Here is a 24,831-nt window from a genome sequence, read left to right as displayed (position 1 = left end):
CCTAATATATGATTTAAAATGGAGATTTATTTTTATTCGAAAATTCTACTTTGATCACGACATTTACAAATCCTGACATACTGTTAGGGATCTGCCAGGTACTACATCTAGGTATACTCCTGGGATTAATCAATCCACACCTGAGGCCAGACCTGCTAGACTGACACCGTCTCCCACCAACCAGGGTGGCAGGCTTAGGAGTGGGAGAGCCTATCGCGGCCTGGTCAGTCGGAGTTAGCTCCGCCCCCTGTCCTTTATTACCTGCTGTGTTCTCCTCCTCAGTGCTTGTAATTCTTCTGGATTCCTGGCCCCACTGCTGCTTGCTCCAGCCTGCTTCTGCCGTGCTTCTGCCTTGCTGCAGTTCCGCTTTACCTGCTTCGCTTTGCCCCTGGCTTGCTTCCTTCTCCGTGCTCACGTTGGTATACTCCACTTCATCCTGGTCTTGACTATTCGTTCACCGCTCCGTTTCCTCGCGGCGTTCCGTGGGCTACTGCCCCTTCCCTTGCGTGTTCCCTGTTTGTTTTCCCATGCACTTAGACAGCGTAGGGACCGCCGCCCAGTTGTACCCCGTCGCCTAGGGCGGGTCGTTGCAAGTAGGCAGGGACAGGGCGGTGGGTAGATTAGGGCTCACTTTCCCTTCACCTCCTTCCTGCCATTACACATACCAGAAGAAACATTGACGTTCAAAAATACATATAGCGACATATAGCCTGGAATTATGTCACTCAAGAAATTGAAAGTATTAATATAAGGCGTATTCTTTATGATTAACCCTTAAATTACTCGCAGAAATTTGACATATCTGTTTTAGTGACATGATATAGAAAGGTTATTTCTCCATTGACATTTCTAGTCAGAGATTCTTCAAGGTATTAAATATTAAAATTTCTACAGGGAAAGGGGGAATATATGAGATATGACTAGAATAGATAGACTTGTCATGACATTTTGCAAACAGCTATTTGCATCAATGAGTGGGAGTTACATGCATGGGCTCCACATACAAACTCTTCTTTTCTTGCCTATATAAGTATTCTGGCTCTACATTTACTGCCTGTGTTTTGTACCATTATCTTGGCCCTGTCTGTTGTCACATAGTTAGGCCTCATGCAATGTCATACGTACCATAAAGCCTGACCAAACGGCTGCTATGGGGCCCCTGGATAGAGGGTGCGCAGCCCTGGTTGTTTTATCCCCCTACCCCTGCCATTGGGTAGTAGGAGCTTCTACAGGACTCCCCTCCCCATTAGAACTGCATTGTTAGCAAACAAGAGGGTGAACCATTAGCCCAATTGTCATGGAAAGGGCATAGAGCGGAAACCATACACTAGGCCCCGCTGTCCTGTGCGCCAAATCCAGGCATGGTAATGAGGGGCTCATTTGAGTTTAGGCTATGGGGATATCTCTCTTCTACAGATGTAGCAATCTTTAACTTGACTCTAAACGCATTAAATACACAGTGGTAAGAAAATTTAACTTGACTTTTTCAATGACTTTTCAATGGCGTTTGTTGTGTTAAAGGGATTATTCGGGACTTGCCAACATTTTCTATAGGGCAGGTAATGGTATAAAAAAGTAAACTTTCCAATACTTACCCTTGAAATGCCCCCCGCTCCAGGCTTCGATCCCGGAAGCTGTCACGTGCTGTTTATCAGTCACGTGCCATTGTAGCCAATCACTGGCCTCAGCGTTAATGCTGCGATGATACGGTGAAGCTGAGTTCAGTGATTGTCTGCAGCAGCACGATGAATCGCATATGACCGCTGCAGAAGCTTCCGAGACCGGAGCAACGGGGACCGGTTCCACTGCGTTGCAGTGGGTTGGCATTGCAGGGTGGAGTATCGGATAGTTAATTATATTATACCGTTACCTGCCCTAGAACTTTTTTTGAATGTCCTGTATAACCCCTTTAAGTGATAAGTTATCACGCTGCAGCGAGTTACCAGTTGCTACATATGTATGTATGCCACTCGGCTCAAGCACACATCGATATGGACCTATTTTCCTGTGTGCCTCAAATTTTATATGCACAATACAATGAAAGTGAGGGATCAGCGGCGCTCCTCCGAGCTCATCCGTGGAGGGAAGTGATGTCTTTTACCGGCTGCCACCTACTGCGGTCCCTGATGTGCAGAAAAGTAGCAGTGTCGTATCGGGGTATCGGCGCCAGGCTCGGAAGATAAAGAACAAGGTCCGGTCCAGAAACGCGTTGTCGATCCAATAAAAGAGTACCTTGAACAATATAACCAGAGAATTCGTTCTTTATCTTCCGAGCCTGGCGCCAATACCCGATACGACACTGCTACTTTTCTGCTCATCATTCCTCTTCAAATTTTATATAAAATCCATGAGAAAAAAATGAAACTGTGGCATGTTCCTACATATGCAGAATTATGGATATATTCTCCCCTAGGCTGTTAGGAAATAATATGGTACCTCATTGGGGTGCCATACAATGAGTGTCTATGGTTTTGTATTACAGACTCGTAGGGACTTTGCGTGCAATGTATTTGTTTTGCCCGGAGTGCTCCTTTAAAACTGTACTGGTTATTGTAGCTTTTTCTTGCAACTGTAACATAAATAATCCAGAAGACCTCAGCTCATAGAAGAAATGAGTATTTAGCAGTACTGAATGGACCCAGGGGTCTCTTCTATAAGCCCTTCAGTAGTTTTCATGGATTGGCCAAGTGTTTGCAGCCGTTGGGTCCCAGTCCTTTTTATAGGAGCGTCCTTTGCCATTGTCCCTGAAGGTGGCATTTGTAGTATACGTCTGGGCCAGTAAAAGACAACACTTGGCTCCAATTGCAAAATGAATATTGCTTCTCGGTAGTTTCCCCAAAAGAATGAGCCACGAGACACCAAATACTCATTTTGATTCTGCTTATGTCGTGGTTTGGGAATGGAGTCTTTGCACCGTGAGTTGTTTCTACGTGATGGCCGAGCACTAAGCGATCACAGTTATTTCTGTTAATTAGCACGAAAGATCAAGGGAGGAAAGGTAAAAATATAAGGATATGTGCGCTACAAATTTAGAGGTTTATGCTTCGTCCTGCAAGGAAAAATATCTAATTACTTTTCAACGGACTGGTTCACATACTTGCAGCTGAGAACCTACACAGGAGTATTCCAGAAGTAGGAGATGTCGACAGTTTAATGAGTTGTGCTTCTGTACAATTATGCAAAAAGATACCAAAACATATAATAAAAGTCGAGGGAAAATCCACCTACCAGGGTATTACTGCTTCTTTTTTGGCAAGAAAACATCAAGTAATCATTATAAAAACATTACTTATTCTGTGTGTAAAATATGAAACTAGCATATGATATTTATTCTTCTAAAAGGAAATGTTTCATCTTATTTTATTTTTGCTAATGACCTATTTTTGCTAAATGACCTATTGACTTCTACATGAAAGTGTAGTGAGCATGCTCTGTGACATATGCAGGGGTCGCTGTCACATTATTATGAGCACCTCCTACTTTCGACATCGGCAGCACGCAGCCCATGAAGGAAGTGATGGGTCGTGGGCTGGCTTCGTGGGTATATAAGGTGTGTGATAGGCTGTCTGAATACATATCACTCGTTGTTGCCATGGGTAAAAGGGGCGATTTATCAGAGTTTAAAAAATGGATGATCATTGGCTTTCGAGCCCAGGGCGGCAATATTTCTCAAACAGCGCAGTTTGTGAACGGTTTCGCGTGCTGCTGTGGTGAAAGTGTATAGTGAGTGAACAAATGGCACCATTGGGAATAACCAATGTGGAAACTGCGGAGCACCAAGTGCCACTGATGTGAGAGGTGAACGTCGGCTATGAAGGTGTGTGAGGGGCAAACGACACGCTACAGTGGAGCAGCTCACCATGAAAATCAACCAGGGGGCTACCAGACGTGTGTCTAGAACAACAGTTCAGCAAACCCCACTGCGTATGGGGCTCCGAAGCAGATGGATGGTCACGTCTCCTATGTAACAAAGGTGCATCAGAAGAAAAGGCTTCAATTTGCATGGCAGAATCGGAATTGGACCACCGATGATTGGCAAAGGGTTGCCTTCCCCGATGAGACACGTTTTTTGCTTCATCGGACGTTGGCGTGTCAGGCAAAAAACATCAAAGAACAAACGCCCTGCAACCATTGCTGGAAGAACACAAGCTGGTGGCGGCAGCATTATGGTCTGGGTAATTTTTCATGGCATTCTCTGGCCCACTCATCCATGTGGAAGGCACTCTGAACTGATTTGGGTATGAATCCATCGTTGCAGATCACGTCCCCCCATACATGCTGTTTGTCTTCCCTGGGGCAGATGGAATCTTCCAGCAAGACAATGCGACATGTCACCCGGCTAGAAATGTCCACAACCCTGTGGCTACTGTGCCAACACTGATAAGTGTACAATATACTCCTACACTGAGGTAGGAATGTCCACATGACAGCCCACATGTAGCCCTGCAAGCAATAAAATTCAAACTCCTCCTTTTAGGGTTTCCATTCAGCTCAGTAGAGGAAGTAACTTGGGAAAAAACATCTATAAAATATGGCAACAAATTCAATTTTTGAATAAAAATATAACTTTTGCAATGGCGTACCCTGAGGTGTATCACTGTGTGCTGTGTCTTTTCTTTGGTTGCTTCTTGTAATTGACCTACATAGTCTAACAGTTGTGTTCTAATGTTAAGAACAAAAGCAGAAAGAGGTAAGTTTGAAAAGGTTATATCTGATAAGGGCTTTATTTTCTTCAAAAAGTTAACTTCTGTGTGTTCCCTTGGAAACTTGCTTTTTGGTTTGCCCGAGGGCTCTCCCTGTCCAAATCTTTTTAGTCCTGTCCATATTCCTTGTCACTGTTCCCCTCTGAGATGTGCTTGGAACTTGACAGAATATCAAATACTAAGTGATCTTTGCAGAGACAATCACAAAGCGCAATGACATCTTCTATCTCTACTGCTGGCTTAGAAATAGTTTCCCCTAATGCAAGAGGACCGATAAGAATATTCCTGAGCATCGCTTGACTTCTGCACCTTCTTCAGATAATTTGTTGCTTAACTTGAAGAACTCTCTTTTGGAACATTTATCTTAAAAGAATAACGTAAGATGCAAAAGTATAAATTATCTACATCTCTTATAAGACTTCTTGTTTCTTTATTCAACACATGGTGTCGAGACACTTATCTTAACCTTTCTTATACCCATCATTAGTTCTTATACATCGAATTGAAGGACAACTGAAGGAATAATGTTTATTTTTCATTCCAATTGATGTGAATTTCCCATAATTCATACTAGAACTTCAAGTGAACTTCCACCTTGGAGACACTTTGAACCTCATTGTAATATTGACAATACTCTATTATACAAGGGGGGGGGGGGGTGCAAAAGTAGGTATACAGTTTAAATAATAGGTAGATATAATAATAATAATAATAATAATAATAATAATAGATATTACAGTTTAACCCCTTCCCGCCGCAGCTCTTTTTCAGGTTTTCATTTTCGTTTTTTCCTCCCCACTTTCCAAAAGCCATAACATCTTTATTTTTCCATCTATATAGTACTATGAGGGCTTGCAGGACGAGTTGTAGTTTTTCGTATCACCATTTATTTTGCCATATAATGTACTAGGAAACGGGGAAAAAAATATTTGTGGGGTAGAAAATGAAAAAAACAGCGATTCCTCCATGATTTTTTGTGCACCGTTTTTACGGAATTCACTGTGCAATTAAAACAACATGTTAACTTTATTCTGCGGGTCAATACGATTACGCCGATACCAAATATATATAGTTTCTTCTATATTTTACAAGTAAAAACCTAAGTGTAAAAAAGAAAATGTATTTTGTGTCGTCAAATTCCGAGAGCCATAACTTTTTTATTTTTCCGTCGATTAAGTGGTATGTGGGCTTATTTTTTGCGGGATAAGCTGTCGTCTTTAATAATATCATTTTGGGGTACATGCGATGGTTTGATTACTTTTTATTTCATTTTTTGTGGGAGATTAGGTGACCAAAAAATAGAGATTCTGGCGTTTACAATTTTTTTTTTTTACGCCGTTCACCGTGCAGGTTAAATAATGACATATTGTAATAGTTTAGACTTTTACGGACGCGGCGATACCAATTATGTTTATTTATTTATTTTTTTACTATGGTCTAGGGCGAAAATGGGAAAAGGTTTTTTTTTGGAACTTTTAATATATATATATATTTTTTTACACAAAAAAAACAACTTTATTTAACTAATTTTTACTTTTTTTATTAGTCCCCCTAGGGGACTTCAACCCCTAGGGGGACTATCGCTTGCACGATATACTGCAATACTAATGTATTGCAGTATATCGTGATTCTGACAGGCATCTATTAAGGCAGGGCTTAATATGTGCACAAAGATGGTGGACCTGGGGGCCTTCATTAGACCCCCAGGCAGCCATAGCAACCATCGCCCTCCCGCGATTGCATTGCGGGGGGCGCGATGAGCTGTTAGAGGGGTTCACCCCCTCTTTCTAACGATTTAAATGCTGCGGTCGCTATTGACAAACAGCCGACATCCGCATTGTATGGAGCGAGTTCACTCCGTGAGACCAATCCATACTTCCCCTACCTGGCTTTGGCGTATGGATACGTCAAATGTCGGGAAGGGGTTAAATAGTATTTTATAGAACAACAAAACAATTAAGTACAATCTCTTATATGCTCAGATTGGCGGCCCTCACTATTTACATATTGCTGTAATCTAGTTTTTACCCTCACACTTTGGCACAGAGTTTTATATTGGCAATCATTTCTTGACTTGCTGCTTGTATGAACTGAATCATGTTATCACCCGTGCCTGGTTTTCTTGAATATACCTTATCTTTGATAACTCCTCAAAAGAAAAAGTCCATCGGGGTAAAGTCTGGTGATCGTGGTGGCCATTCAGTCGGGCCTCGACTACCTCTCCACCTATTGGGTAATTTTTTGTCAAGAACATTACGCACTGCTAAAGCATAGTGGGGAGGGGGCTCCAGCTTGCTGAAAATAGAAGTCTTCATTTTCATGCTCCAGATGCAATTGTGGTATTACATTTTCTTGGAGCATGATAAGGTCCAGGTCTGAGGTAACCGTTGTATTGTAGAAGAAAGGTCCAATTACCCCTTTAAATGAAAGGGTCGCCCAAACTGTAACTCCAGGGTGGTTCAACTGTTCTTCAATTGTTGCAAGGGGGCTTTCTGTTGAGTAATAAACACAGTTGTGCCTATTAACAGCACCTGAAAGTTTTGAAGTTGGCTTCACTGGACCAAGTTATTCTAATAATCTCCTTGTGTTTCTTCATTCAAAATTGCCTCACAAAATTGTAAACTCCGATCTGGATCATCCTCTAATAATCCATGGATTAATCTTGGCCGATACATTTTCTGCCCTAAGCGTTGCATTAGACGACCCAAAGATCTACAGGAAATGTCCAACTCTTTAGAAGCTCTTTTTAGATATTTTGGGGCTTTGAGTAAATGCCAGTGCCACTAACATCTCATTCATCAGTTGTAACACTCAACGGTCGACCACTTTTTGGTGCATGACAATTGGATCCAGTTCTGTCAAATTTGATACGTATATGGAATATTGATCGTCAACCAATCACAGCACAGCTTTCACTTCTGATAGTGCTCTTCAGAAATGAAATATTTTTAGACTGTTTGAAAAATCTCCCCGTATATACCTACTTATGCATGCCCCCCCCCTGTATATTACCCAGGTTGCCTTCTTTAGGACTAGGGTGTAACTTCAAAATAGACAGCCCATGGGGTTAGGGTCCCATGCGAAGAGCATGCCCCACTGAGGCTTACAAGTCAGGAGAAAACAAAGGGTAATGTTGGCTTCTTCTCCTAGAAGTAGTGGGGTGGGGGTAGCCAGCTCTGCGCCCTCGTGTACCTGAAGGTTGGGATGTGATAGCATGACCCAGCAACAAGTGGGGCCAATATTTTTGCCATGGGAACCTCTCTGCTTTACGTATGCCATTGCTTTAGAAATAAAGCTGATGTGGGTAATAGAGCAAGGCATTGGCTTCTTGCAAGGCAATGGCTTATTCGCAGGTGCTGTCAACAGAAAGCTGCCGGTATTTTTGTTAAAAGGACAGGCAGAAAAGCTAGTGATGAGAAATTCAAATGAAATGACTATCATCGTTTTTAATTTCAGGGTATAGTAACTAACCACCCGTGACATTATACATGACATCACAAGATCTAAACATACTATAAACATGAAGAACTAATTTATATAGCGAGCTGGGCTATTGGACTGGATATGTTGTGTCTCTACGCTCCTAATTTTGGCCCCTCTGTTCTATTAGGGGACCTTGTGGGCTCCAAACATAGGGGAATAGGACCCTGGTTGGAGTTGCCACCTATATTACTGTGCCACTATATATTTTTGATTATTCCTATTTTATCTTTCTTTTTAATGCTGTGATCATATAGTTATGGTTTTATGCAGATCACACTACAATAATAATATATATTTGGACTTAATTTATCTTTGGCTAACTTCAGCAGGTTTTCATTTTGAGTACATATTCTTGAGATTCATCTTTACATCAACTTCATCTATTAACTGTGTCTTTTTTTTTTTTTTGTAAGTCTGAGAGATGATAACCATCCTGCATCGGTTTCCAGCATTACTACACAAAACGAGACAGGTTTACTATTGTTGCTCTGGCATTTGTTGCACCTTTTTTTGGATAAAAATCTATTTAAATAAATTTATTATTGATTTGCGCCAAAAAGAACAGATTTCAAAAGTGTCTAGAGAAGGGGATGAGACTTAGTGGAAAGGGCAGAAAGTGCACCAAAATGTTGGTGCAAAAAAAATGGCATGAACTGAGCCAACCAGGAGGTGTTATAAGGAAGAGAAAAGTGTCTAACATGTCTAGCAAGATGCGTCAAATTTTCTGACTCTCTGGTCTAAGTATATTAGACAGCATTAGTAAATCTGTCCCAATACGTCTAGGGTACTGTTGAGACCCATTTTTGGTCCAGAAAACAGGGGTACACCTCCTCTGTGTCTTCGTCACATATTGCACATATACAGTACAGGGTTAGACTGGCACCTCCAGAGTACCAGAGGATGAGCCACGGGTGACTGGCCCACCAAGGTATCCAAGAATCCTCCAATGGGTCCAGTCTTTACATATTTATGGGTCTCAAAGGTCCAGCAAAAGACAACCCCATTTGGACCCCACTAGGGTCTATTTCTTTTGGGATGATTCATAAATAACCCATTAAACTGTATTGACAATGTGTTCTGTGTGTGCAATGATGACAACAAAGATTATAATGCAATTAAAACTGGATGAGGAAGTTCTGTATAGATTGAGGGTGAACTCTCAGAGTGATTTCCTCTGGTTGGCCTAAAGAACCCCATTCCGACACTATCTTCAGAAACCCAGCCTGTGCTTTTCTACTACGTTGGGCTGGGTTTGTGACATTTTTATCCAGTTACACCCTGTGGGAAGTAATGGGTACACCATTTGCCCTATGGATAAAGTTGTCCTGCCGCAAAGCACCATGGTCCCAAATTCAGAGCCATGAAAAAGGCCTTTAGGAGGGATTATTTCTAATAAACACATCTACTCTCTAGTTATACATGGATGCTGATTGTATTTATACATAAATACATAGAGTTGAATATCCCTTTAAGTAAGAGGCCATCCTTTATAATTATTTTTTTTTTACATTGCATCATGTTTTTGCTCACAGTGGAGAAATACTTCTATATGTATATGTAAATAAAGGAACAGCATTTTCTTAGATTGTCACAATGAAGTACATTGCCTACTTGGATCAACACTTAAAGTGACAGGAAGACTTACAATTAGGGGACCCCTGTTGTTTTCCCGATACTTATTCTGGAAGAAGATGTAGACAACTGTGGCGGCCAGAGAGTAGAGGAAGGCGAAGACGGCAATTGTGACAAAGAACTCAGCTGAAGAAGAAAAATCACCTATCAGCGAGAGATTTTCTTTCCTCTTCCCTTCACATGTGGGGACATCAAAATTCACCTGCTGCAACCTAAAAAAAACAGAGAAGAATATAATGCACAGACAAGGCATAAATCCCATAAAGGTCAAAGGCATTTCCGATTCAATTAAATATATTACATTATACAGTTCCTACAGTTTGAGCCATAAATATTTTATAGCGTACATGGTGGTTCTATTTATTGGTTAAAATGTTGCTCTTATAACAAAGGGATGTTTTGTCTATACTACACTCACAACAAGACTAATATGGCTACATTTTCTGTAACAGCTTTGTTGGGAGACATTTTACACGGCCTGATATGGACCGCTAAAATGAGTGCCGATCGTTGATCGCCACTTGTTTGCTTCTTTCACAAGGAGCTTTGATCGATAATGTATGGGGATGAAAAATCATTTGTCCCCATGCATTTGCATCATGTCGGGAGCACATCTCCCTGTTTAAACAAAAAGATGTGCTGCTGACTACCGACCATTTTATTGGCTGCATTAAAGAGCCGATCAGCCGGTGATTGTGAACGAGTGAGGTAAGGGGCCCAAACAACTCTCTGTCCCCCTCTGGTAACATGTGTGAAGTGAAAATAATGATAACAGCATTACAATTGTTGCAGAGACCTACACATATCTGTGATCATACACTTTCTGATGGCTCCTGTAACAAACAGTCTTGTACAGGGTTCGATCTTCTCCAAACTCCTTCTACTTCAGCCAAAATCAGACTGGTGGTGATGGTCGGGGTGTTTAATCCAAGGGGCAGTGCTTAGTTTTCCTGTTCTTCATTGTAGAGTTAACAGTGGGGGAGGGCTCCTGCTGTACCATGATGCCTTACAGCCACATATGTTGCCTCCTGGTTTGGGGTGCATAATTTTTCTTCTTTTTTTATTTTTAACTTTTCTCCTTCAACTTAAAGTCAAACAGGATGTCGCAGTAAATAATTATTGGATTTATTTGGGGAGGGGGGTATGGTTAGGGACACATTTTATGGTCCTTTAATTTGCAGCAGAGACAATAGATGTAATATGTTACTTGGAAATAGTAATATAATGACTGCATTGTTAAAAGATCTAAAGGACTTGCAACTTAACTCCCACATTACCCATGGGACACCATTACCAAATTTCTCCTGCTTTGATGTATGACTCCTTAATGTACTTCAGACAGTTAACAGTGGCCGCATATTAATATTTCAATCGATCTGTCATTCTGGCTAAACTAACCTCAATAATGAATTGTGAGTGGGCTTGCTAGGATTTTATATTCAAACACGAGGACTGTACTCCGACAATCCAAAGGATCTACTCCAACTAACTGTGCAATTATTCCTATATTTAAGAGGAAAATTAATTATCAATCTTTATTCATATACATTAAAAGAATTATAACTGAACCCTATCAAGGACATAGAAAAGTGAGTTAAAAAATAATCCATGGACCTTACTTTTGAAAATATGAATATTATATTTTGAATCTGCTGAACGGCAGATATAGCTTATATTGGAGAGAGTGTTTACATATGTTTGTTTGTGGAATTAAAGTCAGTACCCCAATTGGGGGGAACAACAGCCCACTCCAAAAGCGAGAGGCAGTCACTATGATATGGAAAAAGATATACCAATAGGTGTCTGTTAGTTTGAGTGCAACTGGAGGCATTCCTCCTAGAAGAACCCAGACACCACCCACTCTAAATCATCTAAGGTAATGGATACTCTCAATATTGAAAATTGGAGGTATTCCTCCCAGAGTTTCAGCAGACTATCTAGAATGTCTAAAGTGCTAGAGACATTCCTCTTGAATTTATGAACATTGGGGGCGTCCCCTGCAGTATGTTACACACTCCGTATTAGAGGCATTCCCCTCAAAAAAAACAAAAACACATGGAGACATTTCTCCTACAGTATATCACACACTCTGTATTTGAGATAATCCTCTCCAAATAAACAAACACTTGCAGGTTTTCCTCCCAAAAAGCTGCACATTCTGACTCTCCCTCTATATTTCGCTAAACCATGATGTTGGTATTGTATTGGTATTATAAGGGCTGGTCCCATGTAGACATGAGAGATCATTCAGATTTTTATGTGTGAGCAATCATTTTCATTAGCAATGAACACCATCTTTTATCTTCATTAATCAGGGGTCATTATTACTACAATTGCTCGTAATCGTTCGGTTGTGAATGATAGTTGCTTCTTGTAAACACGTCTTATTGCATTCTTATAGTCTGAGCGTCTGCTCTTAAAAATATTTTCAAAACCACAAAAAAGGCCATACTCACTAGGTAGGTGGGTGGGTGAAAACCCGTTCCCATCAGGACGCAGACGGGTCAAAGAATGCTGCAGAAGGAGTGTGCATTAAATAGTGATAGCCCCTCCCACTAGTCTTGAGGGGAGTGGCGGACTAAGTGCTCAAAGGTGTGCGATAAATGAGTGTCAGTGTAGTGCTAGGGTGTGAATGGATGGTAAAAAATAAATATGTATGTATGAAAGTGTCAGAACTGTGTAATAATGTAATAAAAATAAATAAATAAATAAATGTGATGAATAGGGGTCAGTGCTGTGAATAGTACATGGGGTGTCAGTACTATGTGTAATACGTGGAGGGATAATGTGCTGGTCGTCAGGCATGGCGTATCTTGCCGAATAACAGCCTATTTGTAACGCCGCTAGTGTTAGCTAAAGCGGGCTGCTCTGCATTCCAAACCAAACGCCAGCACATCATGCCCTCCCAGCATATAAGACCAGCACATTATCCCTCCACGTATTACACATAGTACTGACACCCCATGTACTATTCACAGCACTGACCCCTATTCATCACATTTATTTATTTATTTATTTTTATTACATTATTACACAGTTCTGACACTTTCATACATACATATTTATTTTTTACCATCCATTCACACCCTAGCACTACACTGACACTCATTTATCGCACACCTTTGAGCACTTAGTCCGCCACTCCCCTCAAGACTAGTGGGAGGGGCTATCACTATTTAATGCACACTCCTTCTGCAGCATTCTTTGACCCGTCTGCGTCCTGATGGGAACGGGTTTTCACCCACCCACCTACCTAGTGAGTATGGCCTTTTTTGTGGTTTTGATGATCTTTATGTCCCATTTTTTCTGTTTGTGTTTTTAAATTAGGAACGAAAAGTTCTGGTTAGGGACTCGCAAGGCACTGGGGACCCTTGACGTTGGGTTGCGAGCTTTGCGTATTTTGGCCAAAATAACAACTAATACCCCATGTTTCATGGATATTTCTTACTACGTATACTATACTTTTTTTCAGGACGCAGCCGGGTCTTATATGCTGGGAGGGCATGATGTGCTGGCGTTTGGTTTGGAATGCAGAGCAGCCCGCTTTAGCTAACACTAGCGGCGTTACAAATAGGCTGTTATTCGGCAAGATACGCCATGCCTGACGACCAGCACATTATCCCTCCACGTATTACACATAGTACTGACACCCCATGTACTATTCACAGCACTGACCCCTATTCATCACATTTATTTATTTATTTATTTTTATTACATTATTACACAGTTCTGACACTTTCATACATACATATTTATTTTTTACCATCCATTCACACCCTAGCACTACACTGACACTCATTTATCGCACACCTTTGAGCACTTAGTCCGCCACTCCCCTCAAGACTAGTGGGAGGGGCTATCACTATTTAATGCACACTCCTTCTGCAGCATTCTTTGACCCGTCTGCGTCCTGATGGGAACGGGTTTTCACCCACCCACCTACCTAGTGAGTATGGCCTTTTTTGTGGTTTTGATGATCTTTATGTCCCATTTTTTCTGTTTGTGTTTTTAAATTAGGAACGAAAAGTTCTGGTTAGGGACTCGCAAGGCACTGGGGACCCTTGACGTTGGGTTGCGAGCTTTGCGTATTTTGGCCAAAATAACAACTAATACCCCATGTTTCATGGATATTTCTTACTACGTATACTATACTTTTTTTCAGGACGCAGCCGGGTCTTATATGCTGGGAGGGCATGATGTGCTGGCGTTTGGTTTGGAATGCAGAGCAGCCCGCTTTAGCTAACACTAGCGGCGTTACAAATAGGCTGTTATTCGGCAAGATACGCCATGCCTGACGACCAGCACATTATCCCTCCACGTATTACACATAGTACTGACACCCCATGTACTATTCACAGCACTGACCCCTATTCATCACATTTATTTATTTATTTATTTTTATTACATTATTACACAGTTCTGACACTTTCATACATACATATTTATTTTTTACCATCCATTCACACCCTAGCACTACACTGACACTCATTTATCGCACACCTTTGAGCACTTAGTCCGCCACTCCCCTCAAGACTAGTGGGAGGGGCTATCACTATTTAATGCACACTCCTTCTGCAGCATTCTTTGACCCGTCTGCGTCCTGATGGGAACGGGTTTTCACCCACCCACCTACCTAGTGAGTATGGCCTTTTTTGTGGTTTTGATGATCTTTATGTCCCATTTTTTCTGTTTGTGTTTTTAAATTAGGAACGAAAAGTTCTGGTTAGGGACTCGCAAGGCACTGGGGACCCTTGACGTTGGGTTGCGAGCTTTGCGTATTTTGGCCAAAATAACAACTAATACCCCATGTTTCATGGATATTTCTTACTACGTATACTATACTTTTTTTCAGGACGCAGCCGGGTCTTATATGCTGGGAGGGCATGATGTGCTGGCGTTTGGTTTGGAATGCAGAGCAGCCCGCTTTAGCTAACACTAGCGGCGTTACAAATAGGCTGTTATTCGGCAAGATACGCCATGCCTGACGACCAGCACATTATCCCTCCACGTATTACACATAGTACTGACACCCCATGTACTATTCACAGCACTGACCCCTATTCATCACATTTATTTATTTATTTATTTTTATTACATTATTACACAGTTCTGACACTTTCATACATACATATTTATTTTTTACCATCCATTCACACCCTAGCACTACACTGACACTCATTTATCGCACACCTTTGAGCACTTAGTCCGCCACTCCCCTCAAGACTAGTGGGAGGGGCTATCACTATTTAATGCACACTCCTTCTGCAGCATTCTTTGACCCGTCTGCGTCCTGATGGGAACGGGTTTTCACCCACCCACCTACCTAGTGAGTATGGCCTTTTTTGTGGTTTTGATGATCTTTATGTCCCATTTTTTCTGTTTGTGTTTTTAAATTAGGAACGAAAAGTTCTGGTTAGGGACTCGCAAGGCACTGGGGACCCTTGACGTTGGGTTGCGAGCTTTGCGTATTTTGGCCAAAATAACAACTAATACCCCATGTTTCATGGATATTTCTTACTACGTATACTATACTTTTTTTCAGGACGCAGCCGGGTCTTATATGCTGGGAGGGCATGATGTGCTTGCGTTTGGTTTGGAATGCAGAGCAGCCCGCTTTAGCTAACACTAGCGGCGTTACAAATAGGCTGTTATTCGGCAAGATACGCCATGCCTGACGACCAGCACATTATCCCTCCACGTATTACACATAGTACTGACACCCCATGTACTATTCACAGCACTGACCCCTATTCATCACATTTATTTATTTATTTATTTTTATTACATTATTACACAGTTCTGACACTTTCATACATACATATTTATTTTTTACCATCCATTCACACCCTAGCACTACACTGACACTCATTTATCGCACACCTTTGAGCACTTAGTCCGCCACTCCCCTCAAGACTAGTGGGAGGGGCTATCACTATTTAATGCACACTCCTTCTGCAGCATTCTTTGACCCGTCTGCGTCCTGATGGGAACGGGTTTTCACCCACCCACCTACCTAGTGAGTATGGCCTTTTTTGTGGTTTTGATGATCTTTATGTCCCATTTTTTCTGTTTGTGTTTTTAAATTAGGAACGAAAAGTTCTGGTTAGGGACTCGCAAGGCACTGGGGACCCTTGACGTTGGGTTGCGAGCTTTGCGTATTTTGGCCAAAATAACAACTAATACCCCATGTTTCATGGATATTTCTTACTACGTATACTATACTTTTTTTCAGGACGCAGCCGGGTCTTATATGCTGGGAGGGCATGATGTGCTGGCGTTTGGTTTGGAATGCAGAGCAGCCCGCTTTAGCTAACACTAGCGGCGTTACAAATAGGCTGTTATTCGGCAAGATACGCCATGCCTGACGACCAGCACATTATCCCTCCACGTATTACACATAGTACTGACACCCCATGTACTATTCACAGCACTGACCCCTATTCATCACATTTATTTATTTATTTATTTTTATTACATTATTACACAGTTCTGACACTTTCATACATACATATTTATTTTTTACCATCCATTCACACCCTAGCACTACACTGACACTCATTTATCGCACACCTTTGAGCACTTAGTCCGCCACTCCCCTCAAGACTAGTGGGAGGGGCTATCACTATTTAATGCACACTCCTTCTGCAGCATTCTTTGACCCGTCTGCGTCCTGATGGGAACGGGTTTTCACCCACCCACCTACCTAGTGAGTATGGCCTTTTTTGTGGTTTTGATGATCTTTATGTCCCATTTTTTCTGTTTGTGTTTTTAAATTAGGAACGAAAAGTTCTGGTTAGGGACTCGCAAGGCACTGGGGACCCTTGACGTTGGGTTGCGAGCTTTGCGTATTTTGGCCAAAATAACAACTAATACCCCATGTTTCATGGATATTTCTTACTACGTATACTATACTTTTTTTCAGGACGCAGCCGGGTCTTATATGCTGGGAGGGCATGATGTGCTGGCGTTTGGTTTGGAATGCAGAGCAGCCCGCTTTAGCTAACACTAGCGGCGTTACAAATAGGCTGTTATTCGGCAAGATACGCCATGCCTGACGACCAGCACATTATCCCTCCACGTATTACACATAGTACTGACACCCCATGTACTATTCACAGCACTGACCCCTATTCATCACATTTATTTATTTATTTATTTTTATTACATTATTACACAGTTCTGACACTTTCATACATACATATTTATTTTTTACCATCCATTCACACCCTAGCACTACACTGACACTCATTTATCGCACACCTTTGAGCACTTAGTCCGCCACTCCCCTCAAGACTAGTGGGAGGGGCTATCACTATTTAATGCACACTCCTTCTGCAGCATTCTTTGACCCGTCTGCGTCCTGATGGGAACGGGTTTTCACCCACCCACCTACCTAGTGAGTATGGCCTTTTTTGTGGTTTTGATGATCTTTATGTCCCATTTTTTCTGTTTGTGTTTTTAAATTAGGAACGAAAAGTTCTGGTTAGGGACTCGCAAGGCACTGGGGACCCTTGACGTTGGGTTGCGAGCTTTGCGTATTTTGGCCAAAATAACAACTAATACCCCATGTTTCATGGATATTTCTTACTACGTATACTATACTTTTTTTCAGGACGCAGCCGGGTCTTATATGCTGGGAGGGCATGATGTGCTGGCGTTTGGTTTGGAATGCAGAGCAGCCCGCTTTAGCTAACACTAGCGGCGTTACAAATAGGCTGTTATTCGGCAAGATACGCCATGCCTGACGACCAGCACATTATCCCTCCACGTATTACACATAGTACTGACACCCCATGTACTATTCACAGCACTGACCCCTATTCATCACATTTATTTATTTATTTATTTTTATTACATTATTACACAGTTCTGACACTTTCATACATACATATTTATTTTTTACCATCCATTCACACCCTAGCACTACACTGACACTCATTTATCGCACACCTTTGAGCACTTAGTCCGCCACTCCCCTCAAGACTAGTGGGAGGGGCTATCACTATTTAATGCACACTCCTTCTGCAGCATTCTTTGACCCGTCTGCGTCCTGATGGGAACGGGTTTTCACCCACCCACCTACCTAGTGAGTATGGCCTTTTTTGTGGTTTTGATGATCTTTATGTCCCATTTTTTCTGTTTGTGTTTTTAAATTAGGAACGAAAAGTTCTGGTTAGGGACTCGCAAGGCACTGGGGACCCTTGACGTTGGGTTGCGAGCTTTGCGTATTTTGGCCAAAATAACAACTAATACCCCATGTTTCATGGATATTTCTTACTACGTATACTATACTTTTTTTCAGGACGCAGCCGGGTCTTATATGCTGGGAGGGCATGATGTGCTGGCGTTTGGTTTGGAATGCAGAGCAGCCCGCTTTAGCTAACACTAGCGGCGTTACAAATAGGCTGTTATTCGGCAAGATACGCCATGCCTGACGACCAGCACATTATCCCTCCACGTATTACACATAGTACTGACACCCCATGTACTATTCACAGCACTGACCCCTATTCATCACATTTATTTATTTATTTATTTTTATTACATTATTACACAGTTCTGACACTTTCATACATACATATTTATTTTTTACCATCCATTCACACCCTAGCACTACACTGACACTCATTTATCGCACACCTTTGAGCACTTAGTCCGCCACTCCCCTCAAGACTAGTGGGAGGGGCTATCACTATTTAATGCACACTCCTTCTGCAGCATTCTTTGACCCGTCTGCGTCCTGATGGGAACGGGTTTTCACCCACCCACCTACCTAGTGAGTATGGCCTTTTTTGTGGTTTTGATGATCTTTATGTCCCATTTTTTCTGTTTGTGTTTTTAAATTAGGAACGAAAAGTTCTGGTTAGGGACTCGCAAGGCACTGGGGACCCTTGACGTTGGGTTGCGAGCTTTGCGTATTTTGGCCAAAATAACAACTAATACCCCATGTTTCATGGATATTTCTTACTACGTATACTATACTTTTTTTCAGGACGCAGCCGGGTCTTATATGCTGGGAGGGCATGATGTGCTGGCGTTTGGTTTGGAATGCAGAGCAGCCCGCTTTAGCTAACACTAGCGGCGTTACAAATAGGCTGTTATTCGGCAAGATACGCCATGCCTGACGACCAGCACATTATCCCTCCACGTATTACACATAGTACTGACACCCCATGTACTATTCACAGCACTGACCCCTATTCATCACATTTATTTATTTATTTATTTTTATTACATTATTACACAGTTCTGACACTTTCATACATACATATTTATTTTTTACCATCCATTCACACCCTAGCACTACACTGACACTCATTTATCGCACACCTTTGAGCACTTAGTCCGCCACTCCCCTCAAGACTAGTGGGAGGGGCTATCACTATTTAATGCACACTCCTTCTGCAGCATTCTTTGACCCGTCTGCGTCCTGATGGGAACGGGTTTTCACCCACCCACCTACCTAGTGAGTATGGCCTTTTTTGTGGTTTTGATGATCTTTATGTCCCATTTTTTCTGTTTGTGTTCTTAAAAATATTTGTAGCAGATTGTTTTAGACAGGTTTATATCACATTTATATATTGCCAATTCCCCATTGAGCTTGTGAATTCCAATGCTTGACTGGGATTCGTGTTCTTTACTGCTTGAAATATTGCACATCCCCAACTGGTTCATATATTACACCGTCTACCCAATTATTTTTCATGGGTTCGGTAATGGGCAATAAAAATATCAGTTTTACTGCTCTGAAATCATGAATACATTTGACTATGACCATCTCATCCTGTGGTTTATGTTATCGGATGTTTCATGTTGTCATTGAAGTTTAAAGGGACTAATCCAGGATAAACCCTTTCCATATACCCCATTATGGATATCATAGAGGAAAGGCCACTGCTCAGGACCCACAACTAGTAGAGTAAAGAATCACTGCAAAGACTGAGTCCCGATCTGAAGCACCATGTAATACCTCACTTCTCTTGCAGAGGCTGCTGCAGGTGAAATGTGTGGCCTCATGCAACTTTTCCAGATTGTGCTGGTCTCGTAAGACAACCCCTTTTCAAAAACATGCGATCAACTGATATCCACAGGTCCGGCTTAACTGACCCCTGACAATGAGCTGTTACTGCCGGGGAAGCCACGACAAGCCACACATTTCTACTGCCATTTATGTAATGCATGGAAAAACTGGGTCCACCAGAGCTCTCCGTTCTGACACATAGAGGGTCCCAAGTGAGGAAACCCCCTCTATGACATCAATATGTCCTAATAGGGACTAGATGCCCCAATGGGACAACCCCTTTAACATAGGCCAATGTCATTTTCCATAGACCCTTGGTGTCTCCCTAAATAACTGTATTTTATTAGTGCTGGGATTCCTTTGATATTGCTTGGGTTTGCCAACAATTTGGAAAATATAACCATTGCCTATCGGTGACTTACATAACATACGTGTGTTGATAGATAGATAGATAGATGATTGATTGTTTGATTGATTGATTGATTGACTGTGGCACTAAAGCAGCTCAAAGGGTTGCTGGTACTTGGATATAGACTCTAAGAATTGAAAATCTAGATATAAAGTTATACATCTATTGATCCTGCACTGCTGCACAACTTCTGTATGTAGAATTGTCATTCAAGAGCCTGGGACAGCTTATTGACCACTTATTTGGGAGTTTTAATGACGGCCGTATTGGTTCTCATTCAGCTTGGCCAAAAACAGATATAATAAAAAAAATTGGAGTCTTGTGTCAAAGTTACATGCAACAGCATATCATAGTCCTCGTTATCGGAAGCAATTAAATCAACATTGGCAAACAGTGATGCAATGGATGTTACAATGCAGGCCGGTACCTGTGCATCAGGAGTGATGGAACTTATCAGTAATACATCAATCCCTTTCAGAGGCTTCTTCAAAAAGTGTCATTTCAATAGGGGCTGCACGCGGAGACCTCAGCGGGTCCATCAGGGAACATATGGCTATAATGGTCATGTGATGCCAAGGAGCCGTTAACAACACTACAAAAATTAATGATCCTGCACGCTCATGATGCATGAGGGATGTGGGGAAATACACCATAGCCCACTGCCAGGCAGAATGGGGTCTATGTTCCTACTAAGTCCAAACAAATCACAATTAAGAAGATTGAATGAATGTGATTCACTTCATGCTGAATGCAAAGATCTGTATTAATCAAATAAAATTAATATGTATATCCACATTACTGATTCTGAAATTTCTTTTATCCAGCATCCAATGATCCCTAAAATGTGATAATCTGTAGAATTTCACAAGAACAGAAGATTGATGCACCTTTTGTGTTTTTAGTATTTTAATTTGAGATGATTTCCTGCAAAATATCTACTCTCACAAGTGAATTTTTTTTCAAGAATCCAGAATATTTTTATAATCCAACACCTACAAGGCCCTATTGATGTCAGTTTAAAGGAAATTTACTTAAGGGGAAATAATGTATAAATGCTGGGAGCACACGTTGAAGGATAATAGTTGGCACTAGTCTCCATCTCCCAGCATTTACTTACAGATCCCTTGATTTTTTTTATTTGAGTGGGATCCTGCTCTGTCTCCAATCACCTGGTGGATGTTTTCTACATGTACTGTAGGACCATGGGACCAAACATTTTTCTAACGCTGATCGATCTATGTGTTGTACATAATTCAACCCCTTTAAAGGGGACCTGTTAGTTCTGCTGACATGTCTGTTTCAGTAAATACGTGTATTGCCAAAACGGGAAGCACAGATGACCAGGAGTAGCGGTAAGGACCAACCTGGTCCATTTGATTTGTGTGTGGCACTCACACATACAGGACAGAAGAGGGACGGGGGAGATATGACACATCCTACAGCACAGTCATTTAACCACAAGACAGCACACAGGGGAGACATAACACATACTGTAATGACAAGAGAGGGGACATGAGGTTCACAATAAATATGCACCCCGACTCTTACATATACCCCATAAAATAACAATTTTAGAGCATCTTTTCTTACAACTCTATATTATGCCATTCCTCTGTTATTATTCCTGGAAATGTATAAATAAATTCACAACTGGTTGTTACTATTTCTGTTATCAATGTGATGTGTCACTACACAGTCTGACTAAAAAAAAACTAATGGATGCTGACAGTATCAGACTCTGTAGGGACACATCCTATTGATAAGTGGAATTGTAATACTAAGTTGTCAATTTATTCATACATTTCCAGGAGGAATAATAGAGAAATGGCACAATGCAGAGTTCTAAGAAAATATGCTCCAAAATTGTTATTCCATGAGGAATACAAGCATTAACTAAAACAAGCAGGTCAGGAGAATCGACAGGTCCTCTTTAATTTGTACGATAGGACATAGAAGGGATATTTTATTGCTATTATCCGAAGGAGTTCTCTCGGAAAAAATAATGGCCATAAAATTAGTGGTTCGACCCGTGAGAAACCTACTGATTAGCAGAATGAAGGGGCAAGGGAGCACCTTCATTTCTTTCCAGGCACAGCAGCTCATGCAAACATGGTTTCGTGTGTGGTACCGCAGCTCAGACCATTTGGACCCCCTAACAATAACACATTGATGGCCTAAGGATAAGCAATCCATTTTATATCTGATTGATTTACAAAACGGGTTATATACAGTGACTTGCTGAAAGTTACAGAACGGTTAATAATATTATACGGTTACGATATATAGATGACATCTTCTTTACTCTTTTAATGCTACTGCCATGTTTATTTCATGAAATAAAGCAAAGAGCTGGGAAACTCTATGGGTTTATATAAATGGTATGTAAATTGGATAGAGAACATGCTTGAGCACAATGTTTAAATAATAAATAGGATTTTAGAAGAAAATATTTTAATTTCAGAAATGTAATACAAATGAAAAAATCTTAGCTTGGAAATGCTAATATTCTTGTGAATATATATAATTCATGCAGGAAGTATGATTCCCCAGCAACAGCTATTAAAGTGAAATGCACACTGATTAGTTTATGTTTTTGGTTCTAAAAAATATAATTTAATTTGGGAATTATTTTTATTATGTCGTTATTATGTAGTTATTATGTAGTTATTACTTAGTCAGCTATTACACATTAGCCCTAAAAAGATCCAGTGTACAGATACAGATAACTTGTACATATCTACTTTATTTGTATCATAAACTCTTCTGTTAACATTACACACAGATCATATTAGCAATAAATCTAGCCCAATAATTTGATAGACAAAAGTTTCAGAAGATGTGTCCTTTGCTGGAATTCATGGGCCTATTTTAGGTACACTCCATTATCATGGCAGATTCTTCTAGTAGATCACTATGACCCTAGACAATATTTTTATTGGGGGTTATAGGGTTTTCCAACTTTAAAGGGTAACTAAACATTCAACAAACTTTTGACATGTCAAAGCGACATGTCAGAAGTTTTGATTGGTGGGGGTCCGAGCACTGAGACCCCACCAATCACTAAAACGAAGCGGCAGAAGTGCTCGTGTGATCACTGTGCCGCTTCGTTTCTGTTCTGCTTTTTACAGATCTCAATGCAGCAGGGGACGGGCTCAATAGAAAGTCTATGAGCCCGTACTCCAATACATCAGCTTTCCGGAAGAAGCCAAACAGAAACGAAGCATCTCAGCGCTCATACAAGCACATCTGCCGTTTCATTTTATCGATTGGTGGGGGTTTCAGTGCTCAGACCCCACCAATCAGAACTTCTGACATGTCACTATGACATGTCAAAAGTTTGTTGAACGTTTAGTTACCCTTTAAGACGGGCATCTTACTAATGGCATGTTTGGCAAGTTTGAGCGTCCCTATATTTTTTATTACCTAAATTATCAGGCACTTATTGATTGTTGGGTAATGTGATTATTTTAATGCATTGATTCATAAATATGTATGCACAGATATGTTAAAAAGATAAATCTCTGCTGCACAGGGTTGCCACTAGGCAGGAGAAAACTGGAGACAAATGTAAGCAGCTAGTATTAAAGGGTTTATCCAGGCTTATGTAAAATACAGAAAAGTACCTGTATGTGTCTGAATGCTCCCCAGGTGATGGCACCATAGGCCAGAATTACTTATTTTTCATTTTCATAATGTTACCCAGCTCTGTACAGCATCTGTGTTTTGATGATGACAGGGCTTTTTGTGAGCAGGAATACCATGTAAAGGACTACAGTTCCCATTATTCCTCTCTCCTTTCACAGATATTGTCCATTTTTAAAGCTTCCTGCATGCCCCAATATTTCAAGGTGTAAGGTAGGTCTGTGATTACTCAATGTCTTCACACACTACATAAATTCTGCAACTGACACTGAAACAGGGACGAGGGACAGCAGGGAGCAGTGGAGATAAGAGGAATATGTGTGATGTCCTATACTACATGGTGGGGTAGAGGGGAGATAATCACGTGTTCAGTGTATGATACATCACACAAGATAGGAGATAAACACCAAGAGTGTGGTCATGTGACTGCATGTGATACTGACTTACAGAGGCATTTTAGCTACAGACAGTACAGTAGTAAGTGACTAATCTTACATATGTAAGAATACTCACTAAGGCTCCAATCACACGACCGTGCCTGTAATCGCAGTCCGCGATTACGGGCATGGCCAGCCGCAGACAGTCACCCACATTTGCGGGCCATGCTCCAATTATAAAGTATGGGAGCACGGTCCGTAAAATAAAATAATAGGACATGTCCTATTTTTTACGGAAGCTTTCTACAGCCGGGACACCTTCCTGTAAATATACGGATGAAATCTACGGTCGTGTGAATGGGGACATAGCTGAAATGCCTTATTAAGCCAGTCTCGCATGCATCCATGTGACCATGCTCCTAGTGTTTATCTCCTGCTTGTGTGATGTCCAGTACACTAAACAGGTGGTGATCTCCGCTCTCCCTCCTCCCTGTAGTACAGGATATCACACATCACATGCCTCTTATCTCTACTGCTTTGTGCTCTCTCACCTCCCTCCCTGTC

At 41.3% G+C, this 24,831-nt stretch overlaps 1 protein-coding gene across 2 annotated transcripts in view; it reads right to left on the bottom strand.

Annotated features, from left to right (window-relative positions):
- Positions 1-24,831, bottom strand: part of SYNPR (synaptoporin) — a 137,154-nt gene that overhangs the window by 13,831 nt on the left and 98,492 nt on the right. For both annotated transcript variants that reach the window (XM_075833975.1, XM_075833977.1), the window contains one exon: positions 9,832-10,030. In XM_075833975.1, the coding sequence (XP_075690090.1) occupies positions 9,832-10,030 (199 nt within the window). The remainder of the gene's footprint in view (positions 1-9,831; positions 10,031-24,831) is intronic.

The sequence above is a fragment of the Rhinoderma darwinii genome, chromosome 7 (assembly GCF_050947455.1).
Source record: "Rhinoderma darwinii isolate aRhiDar2 chromosome 7, aRhiDar2.hap1, whole genome shotgun sequence".
Classification (NCBI taxonomy): Eukaryota; Metazoa; Chordata; class Amphibia; order Anura; family Rhinodermatidae; genus Rhinoderma; species Rhinoderma darwinii.
The sequence above is the reverse complement of the archived record's forward strand: the minus strand, read 5'-3'. Positions and strand labels throughout refer to the sequence as shown.